Raw genomic sequence first — 27,460 nt, 5'->3', positions numbered from 1 at the left:
AAACGAGCTCAGAGCGATTAGTCAGCATTTTTGTGCGTATGTGAACACAGCAAACGCACTCAGACCCCTGTGAACCGAAACCGAACTGAAACCTCTTTGGGAAGTGGTTTGTGTTCAGCTCGCTTCAAGTCCACAGACAAACGTTCCAGGTTTACTTTGCCTTCTTTCGACTGTGTTTTAGCCCTTTGAGCTTGCCGCCGGTAGATCACATGACATTGCCCCCCCCCCAAAAAAAAGAAAATAGAAACATGGCTGATGAAAAGATGGCAAGTAGAGGAGGAGTGCGAAGTGTTGTCATACTTTTTGTCTCACGTGAAATCTGAACAATTCTGTTTTGGTTTTCTTTATGTCTGTGGGCTAATCTAATTACATATTTCAGCAATATGGAAAAGGCATATGCCATGTTTCTGAATAATATTTCCTAGAGGGAGCATGTATAGGATGGGCTCGAGCGCTGAACCCTGTGGAACACAGAGATTAAAACTTATGTGCGACGAGGAAACATCATTAATATGAACACAGTGAAATCTATCTGATAAATATGATTTAAACTGCCTAGTGCTGTCCCTGTGATCCTAGTCTCATGTTCTAATCTGTGTGATAAATGCTGTGATCAACAGTGTCAAAGGCAGCACTGAGATCTAGTTATCAGAAAAAAGTTACTGTATTGTAATAAGAGATGGAGGGTTATTGTGCAATGATTTGCTGACATTCAGTTTTCTGTGGCGTGCATGGGGTCTGTATAGTCTCACATCAGTAGGGAGGAAGCATCTGCGGTAATGCTCCTACACACACCTGGGATGAAGCAGCCTTTCACTGAAGGAGCTGCACAGTGCTGCTAGCGTCCTTTGCAGGGGGTGGGAGTCACTCTCCAGCAGAGAGCATAACTTGGCTGTCATCCTTCTCTCTCTCCCACCACCTGCATTGGGTCAAGAGGGCTCCCTAGGATAGAGTGGGCCTTTGTGATGATTTTGTCCAGTCTCTTCGTGTCTGCAGTAGAAATGCTGCTGCCCCAGCAGACCAGTCCGTAGAGCAGGGCCGATGCCACCACAGAGTCGAAAAATGTCCTGAGAAGTGCCCCCTGATATTCCACCACCAGCTCCTTTGTTTTCCCTGCGTTGATCTGGAGGCGGGTCCACTGGCACCAGTCCACAGGAAATCTGTACTCTGTAGTCATTACAGAACTTCTGCATGTGACAGTTCCATTGTGTTGTGTCTGAAGTCCGCAGTGTAGAGGGTGAAAAGGAACAAAGCCGGGACCGTTCCCTGTTTGCCCCCCCTGCTGCAGACCACCATATCAGACACACAATCCCTTGCCCTTACATACCGTGGGCGGTTGGTGAGGTAGTCCAGTAGCCATATTGTAAGGTGCTGGTGCACCCCTGATGTACAAGTTGTCCCTCAGCAGCACAGACTGTATAGTGTTGAAAGTGCTGTAGAAATCAAAGAACATGATTCTCACATTGCTCCCAAGCTTGTCCAGGTGAGCAAGGGCCCTGTGCAGGAGATGTATGTAAATCACAATCATATCAGCTGTATGTTAATCAGCAGAGCAGATCAGAAATTACATAAATAATTAAAGAACACTAAATATCTGACAGATAATCAATAATGAAAACTGTTGTCTTGTGTTTCTTTCGTCATGTCTGCACAGGTGTTAATCCTCTCACCCCACTTGCCCCAAGTTTATCTGTTTGTAAACAACATATTAAATATTAAACCACTCCAATGTTAATACAGAAGGAGTCCACATCATCACTGCAGACTTTAATCAAGCATGCTTAAAGACGATTTTTCTTGAACAGATGTATTCAAACATAAAGCATGCATCCAGAGCTGTGCTGGTTCCACATCTTGGCCAGTGTGACCATCTCTCACGGCTCTTCGTCCCAGCGTACACCCCTGTTTGGAGAACAAAACCTGATACAAGGATTATAAAAATCTGGCCGGAGGGAGCTCTCTACCAGCTCCAAGAATACTTAGCACTAACTGAATGGTCCTTATTCGAACAATGGGACTTGCATACACAAACTGTACTGTTGTACATCACAATTAGGGCTGCATGATATCAGGAAATCTTGCAATATGCGATAACACATTTAAATATTGCAATGGCGATATGATTCGCAATATATAAACAAATGTTGAAGTTTAGTTTAAATGTATTTCTGCTTTAGGTTTGCTCTGTTGACAGGTGAAGAGTGAATGAACACTGAGTAAAAAAATGAAAAGGGTTATTTACATTGTAACAAGCCAGTTTTATTGAAAAAAAGTGCATCTGACTTAAGCAACAAATCTGACCAAGAAAAGCCACCGGTTTTGTCCATTAGCAATTCATTAAATGAAATGACTCATTAGTTTTTCAGTTCTCAACTTGACTCAGCTCATCTTTCACCATCTTCTGACACGTATTGTACATTTTTGGAATGGCAACTTGGGAAAAATAATTCCATGATGGAATCTGGTATTTTCGGTGCAACTTGTTTATCAGACTTACAAAGCCCTCTTTACTCACTGTGTTCACAGGCACCATGTCCTTTACCAAGTAACGTGTGACGGCCTCCGTTATTTCTTTGTAGCGCTTTGATGTTTTTCATAAGTTGTGGCGCTTACAAAACTCTGAGGAATGGATGTCTGCTGGACTGGTTTTTGCAGTGGCTAGCGCTAGCTTTTTTGAACTCCTCTGTCTAATTCTAACAAAGTCAATTCAAAAAAATGTATTAGTCTCCAGAGGGCAATTAAAGTAAATGCGTTGAATGGGAAATTATCGCAGTTCAAGGATTCTTGATCATTATTGCACATGTTAATATCACGATGAAGATAAATTTTCGATATATTGTGCAGCCCTAGTCACAATCACATCAGACTTGACAATGTCACTGTGAAGAAATGCATCCGGGTTTTTCCCAACCAGAAGCCCTGGATGAAGAGTGAAGTATGAACACACATCAGGACCCGGTACATCACCTTCAGGTCTGAAGGCAGGACCCTCCACAGCACAGGCAGAGCTGACCTGAAGAGAGGTATCAAAGATGCCAAATGGGTGTAAAAGAGTTAAATCGAGGACCACTTCACAGGCAATGACACACACAAGGCAAGTCTGTCAGGGAATTCAGCACATTACCAACAGGACCACTTCACTGGCAGAGGAGCTAAACTGCTTCTTTTCTAGGACTGAGGTTAAGGCACCCAACTGACACACACTGATCCCACCTTCCATCACCACCACCACCACATTCACTGTGCAGAAACATGAAAAGAGAAAGGTGCTTATGACAGTGAACACGAGAAAGACTGCTGACCCGGATGGAGTACCTAGAAAACTCAAGGCATGTGCTGATCAGTTCTCACCGGTCTTCACTAACATCTTCAACTTATCACTCACACGAGCCATCATCCCGTCCTGCCTGAAGTCATCCACCATCATCCCTGTCCCCAAGCAACCCACCACAGACTGCCTGAATGACCACAGACCGGTTGCACTCGCACCCATAGTCATGAAGTACTTTGAGAGGCTGGTGTTGGCACATCAAAGCCTGCCTCTCTCCAACCCTCAACCCGCATTAGTTTGGCTACAGGGCAAACCGATCAACAGAGGACACCATCGCCACAGCTCTCCACACTGCACTGAACTCCCTGGAACACAGTGGGAGCTATGTGAGAATGCTCTTCTTAGACTACAGTTCTGTGATCACAATCAGAATCAGCGTTCAGCACAGTCATCCTTAACATACTAATAAACAAACAGTTTGACCTAAGACAAGACAAGTCAACTTTATTTGTATAGCCCATTTTTACAAGCAGTTTGTCTCAAAGGGCTTAACATAACATCAGCAACATCCTCTGCCCTTCGACCCTCACATCGACTAAGGAAAAACTCCCAGAAAAACCTTTAACAGGAAAAAATGGGAGAAACCTCCCCACACAAACCTGCATTAAGGACTGTTTAACAAACCCTCCACAAACTGTGAAGCTCGGCCCCTACCTCTCCTCCACACTCATGCTCAGCACTTGCTCCCCAAAGTAGGCCTGTCATGATAACAAATTTTGCTGGATGATAAATTGTCCCAGAAATTATTGTAATAAATAATAATATTGTTGTTTTGAGACCATTTTCAACTAATATAATGATAATGACATAATACTGCAAGTAACACCCTTTCAAAGACCAAAAAAACTTTAATTTCTAAAGAACATTTTATACTGGAAGTGGAAGACGTTTTAAATATCTAAAATAAATAAACAAAAACAATAAATAAAATGGACCTGGTTCGCACAGGTTAAGTGGTTCACCGCGGCCATTCGGTTTGAATCCAAAGTGCTCCCACTCTGCAGCTGTCGTGCTCGGCTTTGAAACCAATTTCATCTCTATTTTTTCCAAATCTCAACTAGCGTTTTCTCTGGCTTGATGACACGAGGGTTCACTCCTCATTGCCCTAAGGAAACAAGAGGGGTCAGTCAAGACCGATGTCCTGGAGTGAAGCTTTTTTCATCCAGTCTCTTTGATAGAGAGAGAGAGACACAAGGAAAACAAACAAGCATGCAAATGGGAATTATTGCGGCCTACAAAATTATCGAGCTCATTTTAATTTGTCATGCGATTACTTGAGTTATTGCTTATCGTGACAGGTCTACCCCAAAGGCTGCGTGTTGAGTACCATGAACGACAGCACTGTGGTTGGACTCATTTCTGGGAGAGTTGAATCTGCCTACACAGGGATGGGGTCAAGCCAAGTCAAACTCATCATAGACTTTAGAAAAAGCAGAGCAGACCTCCTTCCATTATACATCAACAGGGACTTTTGGAAATCCTTCACACCTTCAAATTCTTAGCAACCCACATATCTGACAACCTCATATGGTCTGCAAACACCTCAGGAAATTTGAACAAAGTACTTGAGGCTCCTAAGGAGGAATGGTATGCAGAAAAAGTTGATGGTCACCTTCTACTGCTCCTCCACAGAAAGCCTCCTGTCATACTGCATCACAGCAATGCAGGTTGCTCAGCTGCAGACAAAAGGCTCTACAACGCATCATTTAAACTGCGCAAAAAAATCATCGGCTGTTCCCTTTCTTCCCTGGAAGACATTGCTAATACTTGCTACCTCTCCAGTGCAATAAGGATCTTCAAAGGCAAACCACACTCTGGACATTACCTGTTTGACCTGTCACCTTGTGGCAGGCACTACAGGTTACTCAAAACAAAAATAAAACCAAATAGACTAAAGAACAGTTTCTTTTCCCCAGGCAGTCTGCATTTTAAACCAACACATATTGGCGACGTGATCTTCATACAATGTGGGCAATACGTACTAGAGTTTTTATCATTTTCTTATATATATTTATTCATACACATACTTATTACCATAGCCCAGTAATTGAAAATGTGACGATTTGTTATGAGAAACACTAGTGTGTGTTTGTGGGTCTATGTGCCTCATATGGAGTAGCGCTCAATTTTGTTTATTTTGCACAGAACCATGATAACCACGGCTTTCTACTCCTACTTCTACTAAACATCACCATCAGCCAGCATGTTCTGTTCACAGTAACCCTTCAGAATCAGACAAATAAAACTAAAATCTCTCCCATTCAACAAGAAAGAAAATACTGACCATTCTCAGGGAAGACAATTTCTCTCCTTCCATTTTCTCGGTTGCTAGATAACTTATCCTTTGGGCAGCTTTCACACCTCTAGATTTGATTCATTTGTTTCCAGACCAAGGGGAAAAAATGATACATTGTTTCAATTCAGTTCTGGTCTGCTTCCTGTTCACGCTGATGTTTTGCAAACAAAGACAGTTAACCAACTTATTGAACAGTTTTTGCAATCATCAGGAGTCATGTATATAAATAAAATGCTGGTGAATCGCAGAAGTTTATGCATCACTTTAATGCTTTTGATGTGTATATTTATGTTCTTTGGTCTCCCAAAGAGTTCACAAAGAAAGTGAGTATAAGCATCTGTATTATTATTATTAGACTGCAAATCAACCACATGTAAAGAAGGCGATATTACTAGTTTAACTTTAACTTCTTGTTTTGTTTTGTGTCTACCAGGATTGGAACCGTACATGGTACACTGCTAACCCAGACCTCACCCAGTGCTTCCAGAACACTGTCCTCACGTGGCTGCCGTGCTTTTACCTCTGGTTGTGTGCCCCTGTCTACCTCATTTATCTTTACAGCCATGACCATGGCTACATATGTATGAGTCACCTCAACAAAAGTAAAACTGTAAGTGACCCATGATTATCTTGAACCATTTTTGTAATTGTGCAATTGTCACATACTATTTATTGTATTAGGGCCCAAGCATTAAAAGTGCAAGGACCCTTTTGTTATTCATAGGATTTTTCTATTATTGTTATTATTATTATTTGAAGTACGAGGCCTTTCCCATAGATGAAAACTCAATTTTATCTAGCAAACCTGTCAGGATTGGCAAAAATTGCGATCTGATATGGGTCCTTAGACACAGCTTGCAAAAATTGGCTCAGTAGCGCCCCCTTGAAATTTTTGATACAAAATGAGTTTGCAGGACTAAACCGTTCGACCAACATGCACGAAATTCGGCAGACATATGTATCTCATCCCCAATTACAATAATTTCTCTTGGGTTGACTCTACGATGCACAGGAAGTCAGCCGTTTTGGATTTTCTGCGAAAATTGGCAAAAATCACATTTCTTCCAGTTTTTCAAAATCGTCCTAAAGGGTTGATCCGATCAATGTCAAACTTGGTCAGTGTTTTCAAAAGACATTAAGGATCAAAAGTTATCAAAAACTTTGTATTTAATTGCACAACATGGTCGTTACAGGGCATCAAAGTTTGACAACAGGACTTGAAAGAATTTTTTGCCAAAAAATAGGAAGTTTTGAGTCCAATCTTGCTCAAACTTTATGCATATGATCACCTTTCTGCCCAGAATACAAGAATGTAACAATATTTGCTGAGTCATAGTGCCACCTAATGTCAAGATGAAGTAGCATGTTGTATATTTTGTATTGCTACAGGAATTTGTGTTTCAGAGGGTAGGGATGCTTAAAAACTTCTGAAAGTTGGCACACTTGTCCCAAGAGGAGCATAGGTAACATGATGTAGGTTTCTGTATTTGGTCAATGTAGGTTCTCAGTCATCTGGGTCATGGTAGATGAAGTGCTAGAAATCTTTAGGTTGCTGAAGACGTTTTACTTCTCATTAGAAAGGTTGTGTGTGTGGGTTTTCGGTAGACCTCTGTGTTCAAGTTTTCATCGTTCTCAAAGAGTACCATACAGTCCAGAAATGATTTTATTATTTTTTTCTGAACACATCAACTCAGTGGAACATAACATTAAATTTACCAGGGAGGATCCTAAGGGGGAAAACATGACCATTTCTGGACAGTATGGTGCCCGTTGAGAACGATGGAATCTTGAACGCTGAGGTCTATTGGAAACCCACCCAGAAAGATTTTTCAAAGCTCAACATGTCAACACACTTCAAACCCAGAAATACCCTCAGACAAAGACTGGTCCACCCTCAAGACAAAACACCTACAGACAAACTAAACAACGTGGTAGATGTGGTAAAGTGCAGTGAGGAGAGCTCAGACCTTTACACAGGGGAAACCACACAACCACTCCACAGATGCATGACACAGCACAGGAGATTTAGCTCATCTGGACAGGACTCGGCTGTATAGCTGCATCTCAGGGATAAGGGGCACACCTTTGAGGACTCAAATGTTCACATTTTGGACAAAGACAAATGGTTTGAAAGAGATGTGAAAGAGGCCATCTATGTCCAGATAGAACATCCATCTTTGAACAGAGATGGTGTCATACGACACCTACTCTCTTCCCAGACGGTTTAACCCATATTTGCACCATTCCTCATGTAACCCTAATGACTCAAATGATGGAGTTGGACAGCGACTCACTAATGAGTCACATGTCACATGATGGCATGGAGTGTCAACAACCCTCAAGACCTTCCCCAAGGTGACAACCACACACAAGGTTAAATAGCTGGAACTCCCCTTCATTCTCAAAATTGAAGAAGCCTTTCGGGTGAGAGGTGAAACTTCTTCAACAACTTCGCTTCTAGCACTTCAATTTTGATGTTGGGCATAGAAGTATGAAATTTGGTATGCATATGTAACTCCAGAGACTTAAAAAGAAAGTTCTTGATGCCATGACCTAAATACAGGTAAAAAGAGAAGTCAGCCATTGTGACTGAATGTTCAAATTTTTATAGTTAGTTTTTATAGTTTATAGACAATCAGACTGATAAGGAGAATTGATAATGGCACTGGTATCAATACAATTTTATCTATTCACATTTTTATGGACAATGGTAACACCAAAGGAAAAAAATGAAAGCCATGACTATGTAATTGTTTTGTTGGATTTTTTTGTTTGTTTGTTTGTTTGTTTTTTTCATGTCACCACATACCAAAAAGCTATGAGCTGCTCTTCTTCCCACAGGCTGTTGGCCTCCTGCTGTGGATTGTCTGCTGGTCAGATGTTTTTTATTCTTTTTGGGAAAGAAGTCATGGCAGCACTGTCCCTGCACCTGTTCACCTTGTCAGTCCGACCTTACTTGGCTTCACCATGGTGAGAGTTTGGCTTTTTCATACAAAAAAGCCAGAATTTATTTTGGGAATGCTCCTAGAAGTTCTTAGTGTAGTTTTGGTTTTTTAAGCAAATTTATTTTACCTGAGTGTTTTGTTTTTTGTTTTTTTTGTCTGGAAGTGAATGAGTAAAATTGAGGGCTTTTTTAGTTTTACTTTCATTTTATTGTGTTGTTATGAAGATTAAAGGTGTGATTAAAAAGAAATCCAAAGTGTGTTTTCCATAAGTGTGGTGTGTGTATATATATATATATATATATATATGTACCCCCATTAAAGAAAATGAAATGCGTTCTTCTGTGTAGCCCTAAGCAAATGTTCATAAAACTCAAATGTGACTGTGGGATTCAGGTAATGCAAACAGTTCAAAAAAAATGTGTAGGTGTATCTAAGACTAGATGAACCTTTTTCAACTTGACTATATTCCAAAATATGTACTGACTCTCTTTTTAACACAGCATGGAAAACAATCTTACAGTAATAGGGGTGTGTTTGTTTCAAGTGATATTTGTATGTTATGTCAAATAAGATTTATAAATGTGTTTCAATTTGTATGTGTTTGTTTCAGCTGCTAGCCACATTGTTAATCCAGTATGAACGCATGAAAGGCGTTCAGTCGTCTGGGGTAATGCTGATCTACTGGCTGCTCGCACTTGTGTGTGCCACAGTCATCTTCAGGTCCAAGATCCTCCAGGCCTTGGACCAGGTCAGTCTTGAACAAATTCCCAAGACCTTAAACATAGTTACCTTCAGAATAGACAGTATTATAGCAAATGTACTGCTAGCAAAGCAATATCTTATGATATCTTATGATAGCATGTTCCCTTGGTTTAAAAGCTTCATTTTTTTAAAAAGCAATCGACGGTCTGCGTGTGGAGGTACACCACCTTCTTTATCTACTATGGTCTGCTGCTGGTTGCTCTCTTCCTGTCCTGCCTGACTGACCAGCCGCCTCTCTTCTCCCAGACTATTAAAGAATTGGTGAGAGTACCTCACACTGTAAACATTTCTCTTTCTCTTCTTGCTCCTCTAAAACAAAACTGATTTCTCTGTTGGATGTAGGTTGGATGATAAGATACTTATTTCTTATTGTTCAAGTTTTATGAACAAATGTAGAACTCTCCAATGGGGCAAACAAACAAAATCGGACATCGGTGCCCCCCAGAATGTAAAGCTTGTTGGAACTTTGAATTGAACTTTGAATGAACGCAAAAGTCACTGGATTGTCTTATTATAGCCCACATTTTGTGGGTTGGAAGGCAGTCCAAATACAGAAATATATGTGCACAAGCACAAAAAAAGTGTGTTTTTCATAATATGTCCCCTTTAAATTTAAATTATGTGTATCCTGTCTGTATATTCTGATTTAACTAATTTATGTGTATCTATATTACAATTTAATTAAAGAGTTTGGTCTAGACCTGCTCTAATTGGAAAGTGTCATGAGATGACTTTTGTTGTGAATTGGCGCTATATAAATAAGCTGAATTGAATTGAAATTATGACTCTGAGAATAATTGTTTTGAACTGTGTGTCACAGCTGTTGTAGCTCCAACTGCTGACCATCTTGGTGAAAGGGCATATCAGCAGCCAGTAACTAAATGTAACTGCAAGCCCCTACCTCTTTCAGCTTACACAGTGTCTTTGACTCACATTCTTCAAATACAGCATATGGTCACAGTGATTGCTTCTTTCTTTCTAAACGCTAATTGGCTGATCTTGTCTTCAGAATCCATGCCCTGAACCCGGAGCTTCTTTTCTCTCTCGAACAACCTTCTGGTGGATCACTAGGTGAGCAGATGATTCATATCTGGGTTGTGAGAATTTTAAATGAAAACGTTCAAGAAGTCAGTCAAGTGGAGACTTACAGCATTAATTCAAGAGGTGTGACTAAAGCGTGGCATTAACCATTTAGGAATTACAGCTTTTTCATACACCCACTTACATTTTTGAAGGCTCATAAATGATGGTACACATTGCTGACTCGCAGTTTCATGGCCAGTTAGGGCCTGTTCCCTCATTAGTCCATGACAAATCACGTAAAGGCCAGGCAAAGCATCTCAAAGGAGGAACCTCAGCTTGTAGGGCACTTTTCTAGTCATGCTGACCACCCTACCTCTGAGCTACAGTTACCCATTGATCATTTATCATTTTTAGCAGGCCAGATTATCTAAGTGTGTCCCTTTTGACAAACTGAAACTGAATAGAGATGAGTACACTGATGATGGAGGCATGTGTTGTGCCACCTACGCCACGTGACTGCATTATGTAAGCAATTGAGACCTTTGACCTTTTGATAGCCAATTCCCTTTTATTCATTCCCAATTCCTTTGTGGTGTATGGTATCACTGGACTGTAAGGTTTCTCTCCTCCTCCTTCCTCGTCTATTTGTCTCTACCAGTATGTTGGTGATGGGCTACAAACACCCACTGCAGGAAAAAGACCTGTGGTCTCTAAACGCAGAGGACTGCTCCCAGAGAGTGGTTCCACAGCTGGTGTATCGCTGGAACAGAGAATGTCAAAAGGTCAAAAGGTCAGGAGCTCATTACAGCAGAGAATGACTGCTGCAAGAACATATAAAGCAACATTGTTACCTTGATAAAACTGCATATGCTAGATACTCACCAGATTTGATGTACATGGCAACAGCAATATTTAGCTTTCATTTGGTACAATAGAAGTGATTAAATGACAGTTCAGATCAGTTTCAAGATCAAGCTATTTTGTAATGACACTGAGAATTTAAATGGTATTCTGGTTTTAGATTATGAATTTTAGAGGAATGCTCACTAACGGTGAAAATAGAAAAGAAGAATGCAAATTATTTCTGACTATCATTTCAACAAACTATTTCAAAATATTTAAGCAGTCTGTCTTTCCTGATGTTCTTTCTTCCCAGGACAGAGCAGAGAACTTTGTATTCCCCCAAGCAGGTCCAACACACTGAGGGCAAAGAAGGCCGAAATTTGGAGGAGTCTGAGATCTTGATTGTAAAAACCCCCCGCAAAACAAAGGAACCATCCCTGTTCCGGGCATTGTGCCTGACCTTTGGGCCCTTCTTCCTCATCTCCTGCCTCTATAAGATCATCCACGATGTCCTCATGTTCATTGGACCCGAGATCCTTCGGTGAGACACGGTGTTAAAAGTAATATTGATAACACTTTGATAGAGAAAATGCAAAATACAATAATGAGCATTTAAACTGAAAGCAATGGCACTTTGACTGGCACTATCACATCCCCTAGCCCAGGCCTGAGAACCCCCTTTTCTCAGTGGACCAAAACTCTTCTGCTACGGGTGTAAATACCAACACTCCCCCATGAATGGTCCCCTGAGCTCTCAGTGTGGGCAAAGTCAACTAACAGTAATGAGACTGCTAGCTACACAGCTAACTGAGCTAACTAGCTAGTTACGGTTAGAAGCAGACTTCCATAATAGAGATGGTGTGTTGCATACATTGCGATTATCCTCCTACTACATTTTTCCTGGCCCTAACAGCAAGAGACAGATTCCAAATGGAGTTTTAGTTTTGTTTTCTGCAACTAACTAGCTAACTAACTAAAACTTTTGACTGTTTGGGTGACTTTGACAGGACAGTCCAAGAGTAAAGCCCCTGTCCTACTGAAAGAATACACACCTTTGTTTGTACCAAATCTTTGGTACAAATGTATCAGATCTGTTGAAGTGTGCCGTGCTCACAAGGGGGCAAGGGACGGGAGGCAAGCAAAGACATAGTTTGTCATTAATCTACAGAAGTGACTAAAATGAACAAACCTTAAGAACACAACAGGATAATGACAGAGTCAAAAAGTAAAAAGTCTGGTTGAAGTTGTGCTGAAAAGCAGATGTATAGCACTTTGTGGGTTAATTAAGGCTTAGTGTTAAGATGTCTGTAATGTTCAGTTTCTTCACTCAATCCTGTCCAGGCTGCTGATTGACTTTGTCAACAACTCCAGCGCCCCCTCCTGGCAGGGCTACTTCTACACCGCTTTGCTCTTCATATGTACCACTGTGCAGTCACTCATTCTTCAGAAGTACTTTCACGTCTGCTTTGTCTCAGGCATGCGTCTACGCACTGCCATCATTGGAGCTGTCTACAGGAAGGTACAGGCAAATTTAATGCTACATATTAGTGATTTTTTTGCTGATTATAAAGATAACAGAAGATTTAAAAGCACGAACTTCACCATCATGATATTCTAAGCATAAACAGTAATTCTAAGTTGATTCAAACTTAGAGTAACATTTTTTAATTCATGGTTTAATTTTACTCATGGTCAGTTGTGTGCATGTTTTCTTTATGAATTTATACTTAGACTAACCTTAGTAGGGGCTTTTTCCTCCTTTGATTTGCTCTTTCAGGCAGTGGTTATAAGCAGCGCAGCACGGCGCACGTCCACAGTGGGCGAGATTGTAAATCTGATGTCGGTAGATGCTCAGCGCTTCATGGACCTCATCACTTACATCAACATGATATGGTCTGCCCCTCTGCAGGTGGTGCTGGCCCTTTACTTTCTCTGGCAGGTAGGATTACAGAGCAACTACAGACTCTACAAGTCCAAGTTCATCATCCACTAACATCTCTTTACAACGGTGGTCTTGCTTGACCAGATTTGAGAAATTTGGGTCAATATAAACATTTGTAACTGCACTTGGCAATTAGGGTATAATGTCTTCTGGTTGACCAGCAACAAACTGCAGCTGTATTTTAATAATGAGCTGGGGCCTGTTTCAGATAGCGAGTTTAATGAAAACTCTGAGTAAATTAAGTCTGAAATAAGGGAAACTCTGGGTTAATCATTTCAGTAAGGAAGAGAACTCAAACCCGAGACAGAGGGGTAACTCAAGTCCATTTGAGAAAGAGAGGTAACTTATACCCAGAGTAAGTTACCATGGTAACTTAATCTGTGAACATAACCTGGTTGGGAACAGGTTTTCTTCAGGAAACTTTGAGTTTTCATTCAGTCACGCACGTTTTAGTGGAGACCAACCAAGTAGTTACTATTAGAATGGCATGTCCTTTTATTGAGATGAGGAGGATATATGCAGAAAAGGCCGAAATTATTCATATCCCTGGCAAATTGTGACTTAAAGTTACTTTTATTCAAGCAAGTTCAGCAAGTTTTTTCTTGTTTGGAAATGACACAGGCATCTCCCAGAAGATAATAAGACGATGTACAAGAGGCATCATTGTGGAAAAAAATATTTCTCAGCTTTTATTTACATTTGAACAAAATGTGGTATGTCCAAAATTATTCACACCCTTTGCAAATTGTCACAGTCTATAGGAAAATCCAAAGTTTTATAGCAGTCCAAATAGTCCAAGTTGTTCTAAAGCATCCTAATTACCCTGATTCATTGGGAAAAGCTGTTTTAATCAGCTCAACAGGTGAAAAACAGCAGTTCTGCAGTTGGTTTGTGGACAGTCATGGCTAAGACAAAGGAGCTCACTGAGGACCTGCGGCTGCGGCTTTGTTCAAATGTAAATAGAAGCTGAGAACTATTTTTTTCCACAATGATGCCTCTTGTACATTGTCTTATTGTCGTCTGGGAGACACCTGTGTCATTTCCGAACAAGAAAAAAAACTTGCTGGTTGAATAAAAGTAACTTTAAGTCAAAATTTGCCAGGGGTCTGAATAATTTTTGGCTTGACTGTATATGTATATGTGTGTGTGTTTGGGTTTGTGCATTTAGTCATTTAGATTAGTAGATAAATGACAATTTAATTATTTTTTAATTTTATTTACCTTATTTATCCCAAGCTGGATGCAACATGCAATGGAACACACAGAAGCAGTGGGCTGCAATTTTCAAGTGCCCGGGGAGAAAATTGGGGGTTAAGTGCCTTGCTCGAGGGCACATCAATTACTGTATACCTGGCACTTACTGCTTTTTGCACTTCTGGTGCCCCCAAATTTAAGCCTAACCTGATTGAATTATGTTTTTATATTTCTTTTTTAGCTGCTTCCATATTCTTTATTTCCTCATTTTAATTTTTAGATTCAATACCATTTTACCAGTTTTCACCTGTGAGTGATCAAATACTAAGCTTTTGCACTGATTCAAGCAGCAGTTTTTCCCCATGCCAGTTCTCTGGCCTTCACTGCTGCTGCCGCCGTGTTGCTTTTACAGCGAAAGATATGCTCATAATCAGCATATGCCTGCATGAGGACTTCTAGATCTATTTATCTAGTTCTACACACGAAAAATAGGGGGCCCTTTTTCTCACTGGCTGTTGCATGGTGAATCGTAGTATCAGGGCTCCGTTGATGATAGCCTTTTATTGTCGTGATGCACAGGCTTAACTCCAGTCCAGCTACTTGGAGTAGATTGAACTAACACAGATCAGCTGTTCTGAAACTGAAAACTCAGAGTTTTCCATCTCACATCAAATCAACTCAGAGTTCATGGTTTAGCTGAGAGTTTGGTTAACTTCACTTTTAAGGTTATACTGTACTGTAGTTAAGTTTATAAGTTAAGAACACAATATATGATCAAAGATTTGATGTAATGGAGACACTTTGGTTGTTATTAAAACAATTATCATTCCATTTTGTGACTGAGAGTGGAGCACTTGGAAGCTAAAGGTTGGAAAGGTTAACAGTTGTTGAAGCAAGCAACATTAATCAAAAGGACAGTGAAGCGCTGAATCCAAGCACTAGCTGTTAAAAGCCAGCAGTTGTCACAGTTATGCTGCCATGTGATCCCTACACTCAGATAGTTGTGGATGTCTGAAGTATGTGTAGGGGTGTTAGCGGAGCAAAGGAGCAATAGGCTGTGCTATTTTACCACACGGTAACAAGGCAGGCGGACTGACATTTGGCTGGCCTGATACTAGTCAGGTGGTAAATTCTCAGTTCATGGCTTGGCGCCGGTAGGCTCAACAAAACCACTTGCCACAAAATGGTGAGTGCAAACAAACCAAACTGCAAGCAAATAACAAGCTGTACAGCGCACAGCACAAAAACAATGCACAATTAACAATAATGATTTAAATACACAGGTCTAAACTAGGTCTCTGCTCAGACATAAGCCTCTTAGTTTATGTTGCTCCAAGGCAGTCGGGGTATGCGTGTGGATTCCACTGGTGTGGCTTCTGCAATCCTTGACTGAAAGTGGTGGGGCTGTTGTTCACTGCTCTGGTGAGGACCAGTGGAAAAACAGTAGAGTTGACTCAACTGGAGAAAAGGGCATAATCTATTCCTTCCTCAACAATGTCTGTTCGTCCTCCAAGGGCCACGGAAGATCAGCTGATTTGGTGCAGCTATCTCCTTGGATTGGGGTACAACAGAATAACAAACAAACAAAGTCTTGTTGCTCAACCAGCAAGTTGAAGATGTGTGGCCTCAGTCTTAAAATGGAACAATTCAGCTTGATTTAATGTACTACCTCAATAACCAGAACACCAAGGAAAGCCTGTAGTAGCTGTCACAGTTACGACAGTGAAAAAGGAGGAGCGCAGTGGGAATGCTTTTATCACCCGCATGACATCACCGGAGGGACCGGGATCACTGGGGTTTCTGGTGTGTCTCATCCAGTTAGAGGACAGAGTTTGAATTTAAACCAAACCTCACAGCCCAGGTGTGATTATTGAGGTTTTGGCGCTTGTTTAACAAAGAGATGTAAAAGTGTTCTGGGGCTACGTGTGAGCCTCACTATGGTTTTAATCACAGCACATGGTATGAGGTCCCAACAGAGTAAAGAATCTGTTATCACCTTAATCATTAACGAACATCTTTCTGTAAAGGACGAAAATGTAAGCAAAACATGGAAACCATATTAGAAATGTGTGGGAAGTATGTGTCCTAAAGATCAGTGTGCTGCATAAAGCGAATAGTGAATATGAAGGGTGTAATGAAGTGGAAAGCTAGTGTTCCTTAATATGTTCTCATTGTTTTTTCTTATTTGTTGCCGTGCAGAACCTGGGACCATCTGTGCTGGCTGGAGTGGCTGTGATGGTTCTTATGGTTCCTGTTAATGCTGTTATCGCAATGAAAACCAAAACCTACCAGGTGGGACTTCTACATGTATGAAAATTGTAAAGCCATACAGAACTTAATGACTAAGTCAACTTCTTGGCCTTTCCCAAGAAATACAGAGCCCTACCTCACAAAGTTGGTTTAGTCACTGGTATTTCTTTGTATTTGACAGTGGTTTTTCTGCATTGTGTTAAATTGTGAAGGATGCAAGCAATGAAGATCTACAGTTAAACCTGTCAGTTGGCATTCTGCGGCTTGCTTGTGTTTCTCTAAATATGTATTGTGTACATGTGTGTGTTGAGCAGGTGGCTCAGATGAAGAGTAAGGACAGTCGCATTAAGCTGATGAATGAGATACTGAATGGAATCAAGGTGCTAAAGCTGTATGCCTGGGAGCTGGCGTTCAAGGACAAGGTGTCAGAAATTCGTGAGTGTGAGCTGCAGGTTCTGAAGAAGGCCGCCTACCTGGCTGCAGTGTCCACCTTCACCTGGGTCTGTGCACCTTTCTTGGTGAGTCCAGAACAGAGGGACAGACACGTACCACAATGAAGACTTTAAATGTATAGTTTCTTTCAAAATAACGCTGGGCTGCATCATTGTGGTCAGTTAGTACAGACATCTAAGATTGAGCACCAGCATTTATACAGAGGTGACAGAATGGCAAGATCACAAGTGTCACAGAGTGTCTAAAATTCAAAGCAAGTTGCAGGTCTTATGTTGAGAAATTTCATTTATTCCGTTTTATGAAAATTAAAAATGTGTGCAATCAGAGCATATTTTCATAATGTTGAAAAAAATAATCTCATTACGATCTCTTTGTCTCTGTGTGATCTCTCTCCCTCTTACTAAATCATTGTACAGGTTGCCCTGGCCACATTCACAGTGTATGTCCTGATTGACGAACATAATGTGCTTGATGCCCAAAAGGCCTTTGTGTCACTGGCCCTCTTCAATATCCTCCGTTTTCCGCTCAACATGCTGCCAATGGTCATCAGCAGTATGGTGCAGGTTAGTCTGCCTCTGTACATGCTGAGTACTCAGTCACCATCAGCTGTTGTGATTCATCCACTTGATAGCCTTTCATATTTGATTTTTAAGTAGCAAGAAAAAAAGTTGTGGAGAAGTTGGGAGTTGTGGTTAGCCATCACTGAGCGAGACTCGCTGTTTAGGTGAAATAACACACAGAGGACTGAATCCAGGTCAGAACTCAGAATGTCTTAATGGGCCAGTCAACCTAAATTACAAACAAGAACAACTTTATTTCAAAGTTGTTCATGATTTGAGATATCTGTCTGAGATATCTGCCCTCCACCCTGTCTGTGATGGTTTGAAACTGGATTATGTTCTGAGATAACATTTACTTTCTTGAATCAAACATTAAATTTATGTGCTGCATGGGATTTGCAGGTAGGTGGTTGGAATTGATGGCAGGCTTGCAAAATGTTGGACTCTGACTCCAGAAACCACAATTTGAGTCCAGAGTCTGGTCTTAGGTTACATTTAGGCAACCAAAGCACTTTGGTTAAGGTTAGGAAAAGATCGTGTTTTTTTTAACTTAAATACTCTAGAAAACACATAATATGCTGTCGGTGAATATTTGTATGTTCTAATATGCTCTGTATCAACATTTCTTTTGACTGAATAATATTTCATTATTGAGAATTCCCTCACTGTGGGGCTAGTAAAGGTTTGTCTCATCTTATCCTATGTTAACAGAAAACAGAATAGGTCGCCATTACATATACATCATATATATATATATCATATATATATATATATATCATATATACATATACATCATATATATATATATATATATATATATATATCATATATATATATATACATCATATATATATATACATAGTACTGCGAAGGCCTGATGACAGGTTTGTTAAGTGGATGGTAACACACACAGGCCTGCTTTAAGTTAAGAGGATTAAAAGATATTTAGCACTGTCGCCTCATAGCAAGAGGGTTCCAGGTTCGAATCCCGGTCTGGGCTCTTCTATGTGGACTTTGCATGTTCTCCCTGTGCCTGCGTGGGTTTTCTCCGGGTTCTCCGGCTTCCTCCCACAATACCAAAAACATGCACATTAGGTTAATTGGCTGCTCTACATTGCCCCTAGGTGTGAGTGTGAGAGTGTGTGGTTGTCTGTCTTTGTGTGTTGGCCCTGTGATTGACTGGCGACCAGTCCAGGGTGAACCCCGCCTCTCGCCCGTAGTCAGCTGGGATAGGCTCCAGCTCCCCCGCGACCCTGACGGATAAGCGGTATAGAAAATGGATGGATGGATGGATGGATGGATGGATTAAAAGATATGCTGTCAGAGTTAATAATAGTGAGCAGAAAGGGAAAGAATTAAACTGTCTTTCTATTATTTTTGAGTTTCAGTGTGCCTATAACTAAGCTATTTGAACAACCGACTACATAGGTTTAAATTGTCAGTGCTGGTCCTTGTGGATTTTTCTTACTGTGTGTTTTTTCTTCAGGCCAGTGTATCCTTGAAGCGGCTAAGAGTGTTTCTATCACACGAGGAGCTGCAGGAAGACTGTGTGGAGCACCAAGTAGCAGCAAGCTGTGAGCCTTTGTTCTCTTCTTTTGCTTTCCTTTCTGTTATACTCTCAAAATTGGACATCCCCACGTATTGTGCAGATCCTCTTTTTTTTTTGGTTTCCATATGGAGCTATTTCACATACAGCATATTTATAATCTCTCCTTCCACAGCACCATACAGTATCTCCATAGTGGATGGAGTTTTCAGCTGGGCCAGAACTGAATCACCGACACTCAAGAAGTATGTGTCATCGTCCCTCAGTATGCATCTGTGGATACAACTAAATAAGTAAATTAACTATTCAAAACACAGGGTTGCTTACACTACCCTCAAGGTTAATATTTTAAGCCTTTCTCAAAACAATAATGACATTCCCAGAAATAAACAATTGATATCTCTTCCTCAAGAAATATTCATGTAGATAGCATCCAAGGTTAGAGTTTCTTTAGTACACGATTTCCACAGCAAGAAGGTATCATAGTGTCCTCATACAAGTCATCAACCTATCATTTGTGTATTAAAATATTTAAGTTCCTATAGTTCCTTAGTTTCTGTTTTTATTCTGATGTGTATTTGTATTGTACTATTACACAAAGAAGTGTTTTAGAAAAATGTGATGCTTTTTGTACTATGTAACTATATATAGACTTACAATCAATGCATATTGATCGATAATTATGTAATTAATTCTTAAAGAAAATGAACCTGGCTGTTTGTTCTGAGTTAAATGTCGTTGTGTGTCTGCAGGCTGAATGTGTGTATCCCAGACGGCTCTCTTGTGGCTGTGGTGGGACACGTGGGTTCAGGAAAGTCCTCCCTGCTTTCTGCCCTGCTTGGAGAAATGGACAAGCTAGAAGGAACTGTGACTGTCAAGGTGGCTGGTCTCACTCTCTCACACAAATAAATCAACACTCGTGCTTTCCCAACACCATCACATTTTAAGAGATTTTAAGATATAGATATAGATAAACAGATGTAGGTATAAGTATGTGAAATGGAAGTTCTGTTAATTCTTTATGTGATGTTACATAATGTTTTCACTTATGTGTGCATCTACTGATTGCTCTGTAAATGGCAGGCATACACAGATTTTAATGGACAGTTATTCGTAATCTGTTTCACTTTTGTCATTAGGATGAGTAAGACAAATACAGAGGATGAAAAGAATTATTGTAAATGAAATACCACCAAGTAGTAAATTCCTTTAATTAAACTCTGTTCAATTTATTTCTGTAGTGCCAAACATGATCTCATGACACTTTCCATAGAGAGCAAGTCTAGACCAAACTCGACTATACTTGAATTTCGTCTTTAAGACAGAGACCCAGTAGTCCTCCATAAGCAAGCACTTAACAAAAGTTGCAACATATTATGAAAAACTCACTTTTTCAGTGCTTGTACACATATATTTGTGCCTGCCCACTCATAAAATGTGAAATATGACAACCCAGTGACTTTTGTGTGAGCAGCTTAGATCAGAAAATGTGGGCTTCTGTGATCCGTTTTGATTTTGCTTATTTGCATAATCATGCCCCCCCCCCCCCACCTGAGTCTTTGCACCCACAGATTGAGGTCTACCTTTGCACAGGTTCGCTATTTTTTGTTTATCGCAGGCGCTGGACTAGCAATCATAGCGTCTGAAGTTAGAGCTAAGCGCGAGAAGTGCTCTGTTGTTGCCTGCATCAACCAACACAGTTCACTTCTTCACCTTCCAGCCTCAGGATCAAAGAAATATGTGGATTAATGTTATTTTATTGTTATGCTCCCATCTATTCACCTGGCAAATGCTTGCTCCCTGGCAAACAAAATGGATGAACTGCTGCTTCTAATCTCCAAAAACTCCGAAACTCCGCCGCCCTGTGTTTCACTGAAACCTGGCTCAGCAAACACATCCCGCACGCTTCTCTCCAGCTGACGGGCTTCCGGCTTTCCCAAGCGGACCGCATCACGGAGCTCTCTGGAAAGACGAGGGGAGGTGGAACGTGCTTTTTTGTCAACGAAGGTTGGTGTGAAGATGTCACAGTGTTAAGGAAATCATGCAGTCCTCATCTTGAGTCTCTATTCACAAACTGTAAACCGTTTTATTCACCGCGGGAGTTCTCCTCGTTCATCCTGGTCAGTGTTTACATTCCACCTCAGGCATGTGTAACGGAGGTGTTACAACACCTAGCTGACCAGGTATCAGACATGGAGGCTAAACATCCAGACTCCCTGCTCATCATTCTTGGGGATTTTAACAGAGCAATCCTCAGCCAAGAACTCCCAAAATACAGACAACAGATAAAGTGTCCCACCAGGGATGCTAACACACTGGACCACTGTTATACTGTTTTAAAGGACTCCTATCGCTCTGTTTCCCGTGCTGCTTTGCTCATCCAGCCTACAGGCAGAAGTTAAAATCAGCAAAGCCTGTAGTGAGGACAGCTAAGAGATGGACAGGATCCTGTTTGTGGACTTCAGCTCTGCGTTCAACATCCCAGAAATCCTCCGCCAGAAGCTCTCACAGCTCACAGTGTGGGCCTCCACCTCTCAGTGGATCTACAACTTCCTCACTGACAGGAGGCAGCAGGTGAGGCTGGGGAGCATCACGTCCAGCACCAGGTCCATCAGTACCGGCGCCCCCCCAGGGGTGTGTTCTTTCCCCGCCGCTCTTCTCCCTATACACTAACGACTGCTCCTCAGAGGACCCGTCCGTTAAACTACTTAAGTTTGCGGACGACACAACTGTAGTTGGCCTCATCAAGGACGGTGATGAGGCTGCCTACAGACGTGAAGTAGACCAGCTGGTCCTCTGGTGTGGTCTGAACAACCTGGAGCTAAACCCATTCAAGACTGTGGAGATGACAGTGGACTTTAGGAGGAACCCACTCACCTTACCCCCCCTCACCATCCTCAACAACACAGTGTCTACTGTGGACTCCTTTAACTTCCTGGGAACCACAATCGCCCGGGATCTCAAGTGGAAGTCCAACTTAGACCTCAACAGGAAAAAGGCCCAGCAGAGGTTGTACTCCTGCCTCAGGAGCTGCTGACCATCTTTTACACCTCCATCATCCAGTCTGTTCTCTGCACTTCGATCACTGTGACTTAAAGTTACTGTAGTCATGCATCAGCATGTTCTCATGTTGTTAACTGCTTTCCTGCCTGCACAACATCCATTGCACGTCTGCCCGTCCTGGGTGAGGGATCCCTCCTCTGTTGCTCACCCTGAGGTTTCTTCCATTTTTTCCTGTTAAAGGTTTTTCTGGGAGTTTTTCCTTAGTCGATGTGAGGGTCGAAGGGCAGAGGATGTTGCTGATGTTATGTTAAGCCCTTTGAGACAAACTGCTTGTAAAAATGGGCTATACAAATAAAGTTGACTTGTCCTGTCTTGTCTGGTTTGCATCGGCCACTAAACAGGACAGGAACAGACTGCAACGGATAATCGGGTCTGCAGGAAAAATCATCGGGGCCGGCCTGTCCTCCATTCAGGACTTATACCAGTCCAGGGTCAAAAAACGGGCAGGAAGCATCACTGCAGACCCCTCACACCCTGCACACAAACAGTTTGATCTGCTTCCCTCTGGTAGGCGTTACAGAGCTCTGTATGCCAAGACTACCAGACACAAAAACAGTTTCTTCCCCCAGGCTGTCTCCCTGATCTCCCCGTAAACCACCTGCCATTGTGTGAACCATCACACTGTTTGCACTACATGTACATATATTTATATCTTGTTTTTTTATTTCTTCTTGTAAATACTTTATTTTTTATTATTATTATTTGTTATTTTGTATTTTGTATGGTGCACAGGGGAGAGAAAAATCTGGAGTCAAATTCCTTGTATGGTCACATGTACTTGGCAAATAAAGCTGATTCTGATTCTGATTTTTCATGGAAACATCCCAGCAACGGTTCCTTAAAACGTATTTGTGTGTGCTAACCACTTTGTGTCCGACTGTCCGACTCCACCATTTGGATCTTAAACTTTCTAATAAATATGTAGCACACATACGCATAAACATTGCAAAATTGATCCAAAGTTGATTCATTCTTAACGCGTAGATCAACATAAAAATGAGATTACTGATAAAACTGTGATCAAGTCTTACAGAATCCTGACCAGAAGTCCACCTGAATTTACAACAATGTGACAAGTGTGCCTAATAAGAGCACTAGACATTTGCAGAATAGTTTGCAGAACAGTTTTAAGGTACGGACGTAGAATCAACAAAGAATGGACACACTGGACCACTAAACGCTTTGGCTGCTGGATGAGATAACAGTTGGGCTGTGCTTGGTTTTGGATTTTCCCCTTTCAACATGGCAGCTGGGTCCCAAATTTTCACAAATTACAGCTCTCTTAAAAATAAAAGTCTTATTACTTGCACTAAATGAAATGTATAAATAACAGTTACAACTGAAATGAATCCTCATTGTTTACATTTGTCTTAGGAAATGTAAACAATTATTTATGGTTCATAAACAATATAATGGCAATACTTACAAGGTTCATTTTCTAATATGACCACCTCATTGCGTGCTGAAACACTGTATGTAATGATGTCATACTGTTATTTTTTCCTTTTATGTGAGTGACTAGGAACATTTGTGCTTAAAACAATCTTACACACCCCTTACACAGGAAATTTTTGTCATCTTCCGGAAAGCAAGACTGTGTTCTGTCTGGCTGCTCATCACCCACGTTAAATTTACAGTTTATGTGCTGTTCTGTGTCTCTCTGCAGGGTTGGGTGGCTTATGTTCCCCAGCAGGCCTGGATCCAGAATTCCACACTCAAAGACAACATAATGTTTGGTCAGGAGAGGAGAGAGGCCTGGTATCAGCGTGTGGTGGAGGCATGTGCCCTTCAGCCTGACCTGGAGATCCTTCCTGCTGGAGATGAGACCGAGATTGGAGAGAAGGTATCAACTTGTGATCACTTATTCCATTTATCTGCAGAGTGGTACAAATGTTTGTTTTTAGTATTTGTTGCATTTAAAACCCTTTGGTGGGATCAAGAGGTATAAAGCTCCACAGCTGACAGCAGTTTCTGAGACGACCAGGAGTTCATTACTTCACATCATGAAGTCACTTGCACGTTACAGTTTGAGACATGGAATGACATGGTGGTAAGGAAGACCACTCTTCTTCCCTGCAACCAGGTACTCTGTCTTTCCACAGCTCATGTAAGAAGAACACTATGCAGAGTTCTTTGGGAGGAAAGGCTGCTGGACCAGACAGAATCCCTAGAAGAATGCTCAAGGGATGTGCAGCTCAGTTAGCAGATGTGCACTGACATCCTGAGCAGCGCTGCTTTTCCCACATGCATCAAAACCACGACCATCATCCCTGTGTCAAAGAAGTCTCTAGTGTCTTGCCTCAATGACTGCTGTCCCATTGCACTCACACTCATCATCATCATCATCATCATCAAGGCTCGTCGTGAGGCACATCAAGACCCTGCTGCTGCCCTCACTGGACCCCCTGCAGCTATCTCATAGCTATCTCAAGAAGATTGAATCAAATGAAACTGGACTCGTTTAAAAGTCGTTGAGAACGTTTCCCCTCTCATCCAAGAGGATTCATCAGTTCATGCTCACATATGCTAGTATGACCATCTGGTGGGGAAACCTAGGTATTCAACCTCTGTGGAGTCGTTATCTGGGCCATTGATGCTTGGTTGGAGCCAAGTAATATCTTCAAATATGTGGCCAAATCCCGACCAGTCCAGGGTGAACCCGTAGTCGCCCGTAGTCAGCTGGGATAGGCTCCAGCTCCCCCGCGACCCTGACGGATAAGCGGTATAGAAAATGGATGGATGGATGTGGCCAAATCCAGTTGCATTCGATTCATTCTCCTTGAGACACTTCAGTCCACTACTGTTCACTCTGATGATTCATGACTGTGCTGCAATGCACAGCTTGAACTACATCATCAAGTTTGCCGACGACACGACTGTGTCAGCAGCAATAACCAGGAGTTAGGACACAGAGAGGAGGTGAAACTGCTAACAGCCTGGTGCAGAACCAACAACCTGTCTCTGAACATAGACAAAACTAAAGAGATGGTTGTTGACTTCAGAAGAGACCGGGGTCAACCACGCCCCATCAAGCTCATCAAGTGCACTAAATTTTTTGGAGAACCTCACCTGGTCCCTTAACACCAGCTCCATCACCAGGAAAGCCCAGTAGCATCTCTGCTTTGTGAGAACCCTGAGGAAAGCCCAAGTTCCACCCCCCATCTGATTTTTACAGAGGGACTGTCAAGAGTGTCTTGAGCAGCTGTATCAGTGCCTGGTTTGGGAAATGCACTGCAACTCCTTGCAGTGGATAGTGAGGACGGATGACCATCAAAGTCTCTCTCTTTCTGTATTGTGTTATATTGTACTACATTATATTTATTGTCTATAGCGTTATTGCACTGTTGTTTTTTGTATTTGCACCGTCTTCTGTTCTCAGTGTTTGTACCTCATGTTTAAATGGGTATATTTTCCTTTTTATCTTCATTTTTCCTTTTTTTACATTTTTATACTCACTATATGTGCTCATTTTATGTAGCACCATGTGGCATCCTGGAGGAGCTTTGTTTCATTGCTCTATGTAGTATACATACATGGTTGTAATGACAATAAAAACTCCTTGACCTGAGGTAAACAGCTTTGCAGCTGTGGTGCCCCAGGGGTAGATGAGTTCCCTGCTGCTATGGCCATCCAATCTCTGTATTTTCAGAATGAGAGCTTGGATCGCATTACCGACAATAAGTCAAACTCGTTCCCAGTTAGGGTTGGACTTCGCCAGGGCTTGATTCTGTTCATAATCTTTATGGACAGAATTTCTAGCCGCAGCCAAGTGGCAGAGGGTATCAGATTTCATTGGATTTCATCCCTGCTTTTTTTAAGATGATGTGGTCCTGTTGGCATCACTGAACAGTGACCTCCAGCTCACACTGGGGTGGTTTGCAGCCGAGTGTGAAGCAGCTGGGATGAAGATGAGCACCTCTAAGGCTGGAAAATGTGGATTGCTCACTCCAGGTTGGAGGAGAGTTGCTGCTCCAAATGGAAGAGTTCAAGTATCTCAGGGTCTTGTTCACAAGTGAGGGAAAAATGGAGAGGGAGATTGTCAGGTGGATCAGGGCAGCATCTACTGTGATGTGGACGCTGTACTGCTCTGTTATGGTGAAGAGAGAGCTGAGCCAAAAGGTGAGGCTCTTGATTTACCAGCCAATCTACATTCCAATCCTCACCCTTGGTCACGAGCTGTGGGTACTGACCGAAAGAGGAAGATTGTGGATACAAGTGGCCGAAATGAGTTTCCACCGCAGGGTGGCTGGGCTCAGCCTTGGAGATAGGATGAGGAGCTTAGACATCTGAGAGGACATCAAAGTAAAGCCTCTGCTCCTCTGCATCAAGAGGAACCAGTTGAGGTGGTTTGGGCATCTCGTTAGGATGTCTCCCAGACATCTCCCTGGGGAGTTGTTTCAGGCATGTCCATCTGGGAGGAGGCCCCAGAACAGACCCAGGACACCATGGACGGACTATGTCTTTCCCTTGTCCCTCCAGACAAGCTGGTGAAAGTAGCTGGGGACAGGACGGTCTGGGATTCTCTGCTGCCCCCACGACTCAGAAGTGGTAGAAGATGAGATGAGAGGAGACTTTTTTGTGAAATGTCGATTTTACACAGATTTATTTAAGTACTCTTGACTTGTTTTCTTTCTCTGTCTTTGTCTCTCTCTCTCTGTCTCTGTTCTGTACAGGGAGTGAATCTGTCTGGTGGTCAGAAGCAGAGAGTGAGCCTGGCCAGGGCTGTCTACTGTGACCGTGCTGTGTATCTGCTGGATGACCCTCTGTCAGCCGTTGATGCTCATGTAGGGAAACACATCTTTGATCAAGTGATTGGCCCGCAGGGACTACTGAAGGACAAGGTGCGCATGATCTCAAACTTAAGCACCATATGGAGGTTCATTGTATGGCATTATACTCTATATTTGTTGCTTATTGCTAATTATCCACACTGCTATTAATGTCACTGCTACAATACATTGGGGGGGTTTCCAGAATGAGGGAAAGGTATTTTTGGAGCCCTTAATTAAAAAGCCCTCTCTTAAAAATAAACATATTTCCAGCTGAATATAAGTACTGTGTTTAGCACCAATTCCAATGGGAATATATGTGTTTATGTCATCAGTCTCATTGATTTTTCTAACCAATTTGCAACACATTTCGAACAAGTTAATACAGGGGCAAGAAAGAGCTGAAAAACCCAAAAAAAAGATACAACATTTTTGCAACATTCCGCAGGTAAACTGTGTAATTGGTAAGTGCATGAAGGGGGA

The 27,460-nt window shown here is 41.8% G+C and overlaps 1 protein-coding gene across 1 annotated transcript in view; it reads left to right on the top strand.

Annotated features, from left to right (window-relative positions):
• The window catches only part of abcc1 (ATP-binding cassette, sub-family C (CFTR/MRP), member 1), a 39,867-nt gene that overhangs the window by 506 nt on the left and 11,901 nt on the right, over window positions 1–27,460 (top strand). Inside the window, exons 2-18 of the mRNA XM_046414815.1 lie at window positions 6,061–6,237; window positions 8,469–8,597; window positions 9,183–9,320; window positions 9,470–9,595; window positions 10,344–10,405; window positions 11,016–11,147; window positions 11,514–11,741; window positions 12,542–12,719; window positions 12,978–13,139; window positions 16,536–16,628; window positions 16,901–17,104; window positions 17,456–17,602; window positions 19,086–19,173; window positions 19,321–19,390; window positions 19,898–20,024; window positions 23,875–24,051; window positions 26,882–27,049. Coding sequence (XP_046270771.1) covers window positions 6,061–6,237; window positions 8,469–8,597; window positions 9,183–9,320; window positions 9,470–9,595; window positions 10,344–10,405; window positions 11,016–11,147; window positions 11,514–11,741; window positions 12,542–12,719; window positions 12,978–13,139; window positions 16,536–16,628; window positions 16,901–17,104; window positions 17,456–17,602; window positions 19,086–19,173; window positions 19,321–19,390; window positions 19,898–20,024; window positions 23,875–24,051; window positions 26,882–27,049 — 2,406 coding nt within the window. The remainder of the gene's footprint in view (window positions 1–6,060; window positions 6,238–8,468; window positions 8,598–9,182; window positions 9,321–9,469; window positions 9,596–10,343; window positions 10,406–11,015; window positions 11,148–11,513; window positions 11,742–12,541; window positions 12,720–12,977; window positions 13,140–16,535; window positions 16,629–16,900; window positions 17,105–17,455; window positions 17,603–19,085; window positions 19,174–19,320; window positions 19,391–19,897; window positions 20,025–23,874; window positions 24,052–26,881; window positions 27,050–27,460) is intronic.

Source organism: Scatophagus argus, chromosome 16 (assembly GCF_020382885.2).
Source record: "Scatophagus argus isolate fScaArg1 chromosome 16, fScaArg1.pri, whole genome shotgun sequence".
Classification (NCBI taxonomy): Eukaryota; Metazoa; Chordata; class Actinopteri; family Scatophagidae; genus Scatophagus; species Scatophagus argus.
Note: the sequence above shows the minus strand (reverse complement) of the source record. Positions and strands in the feature narration are given on the sequence as shown.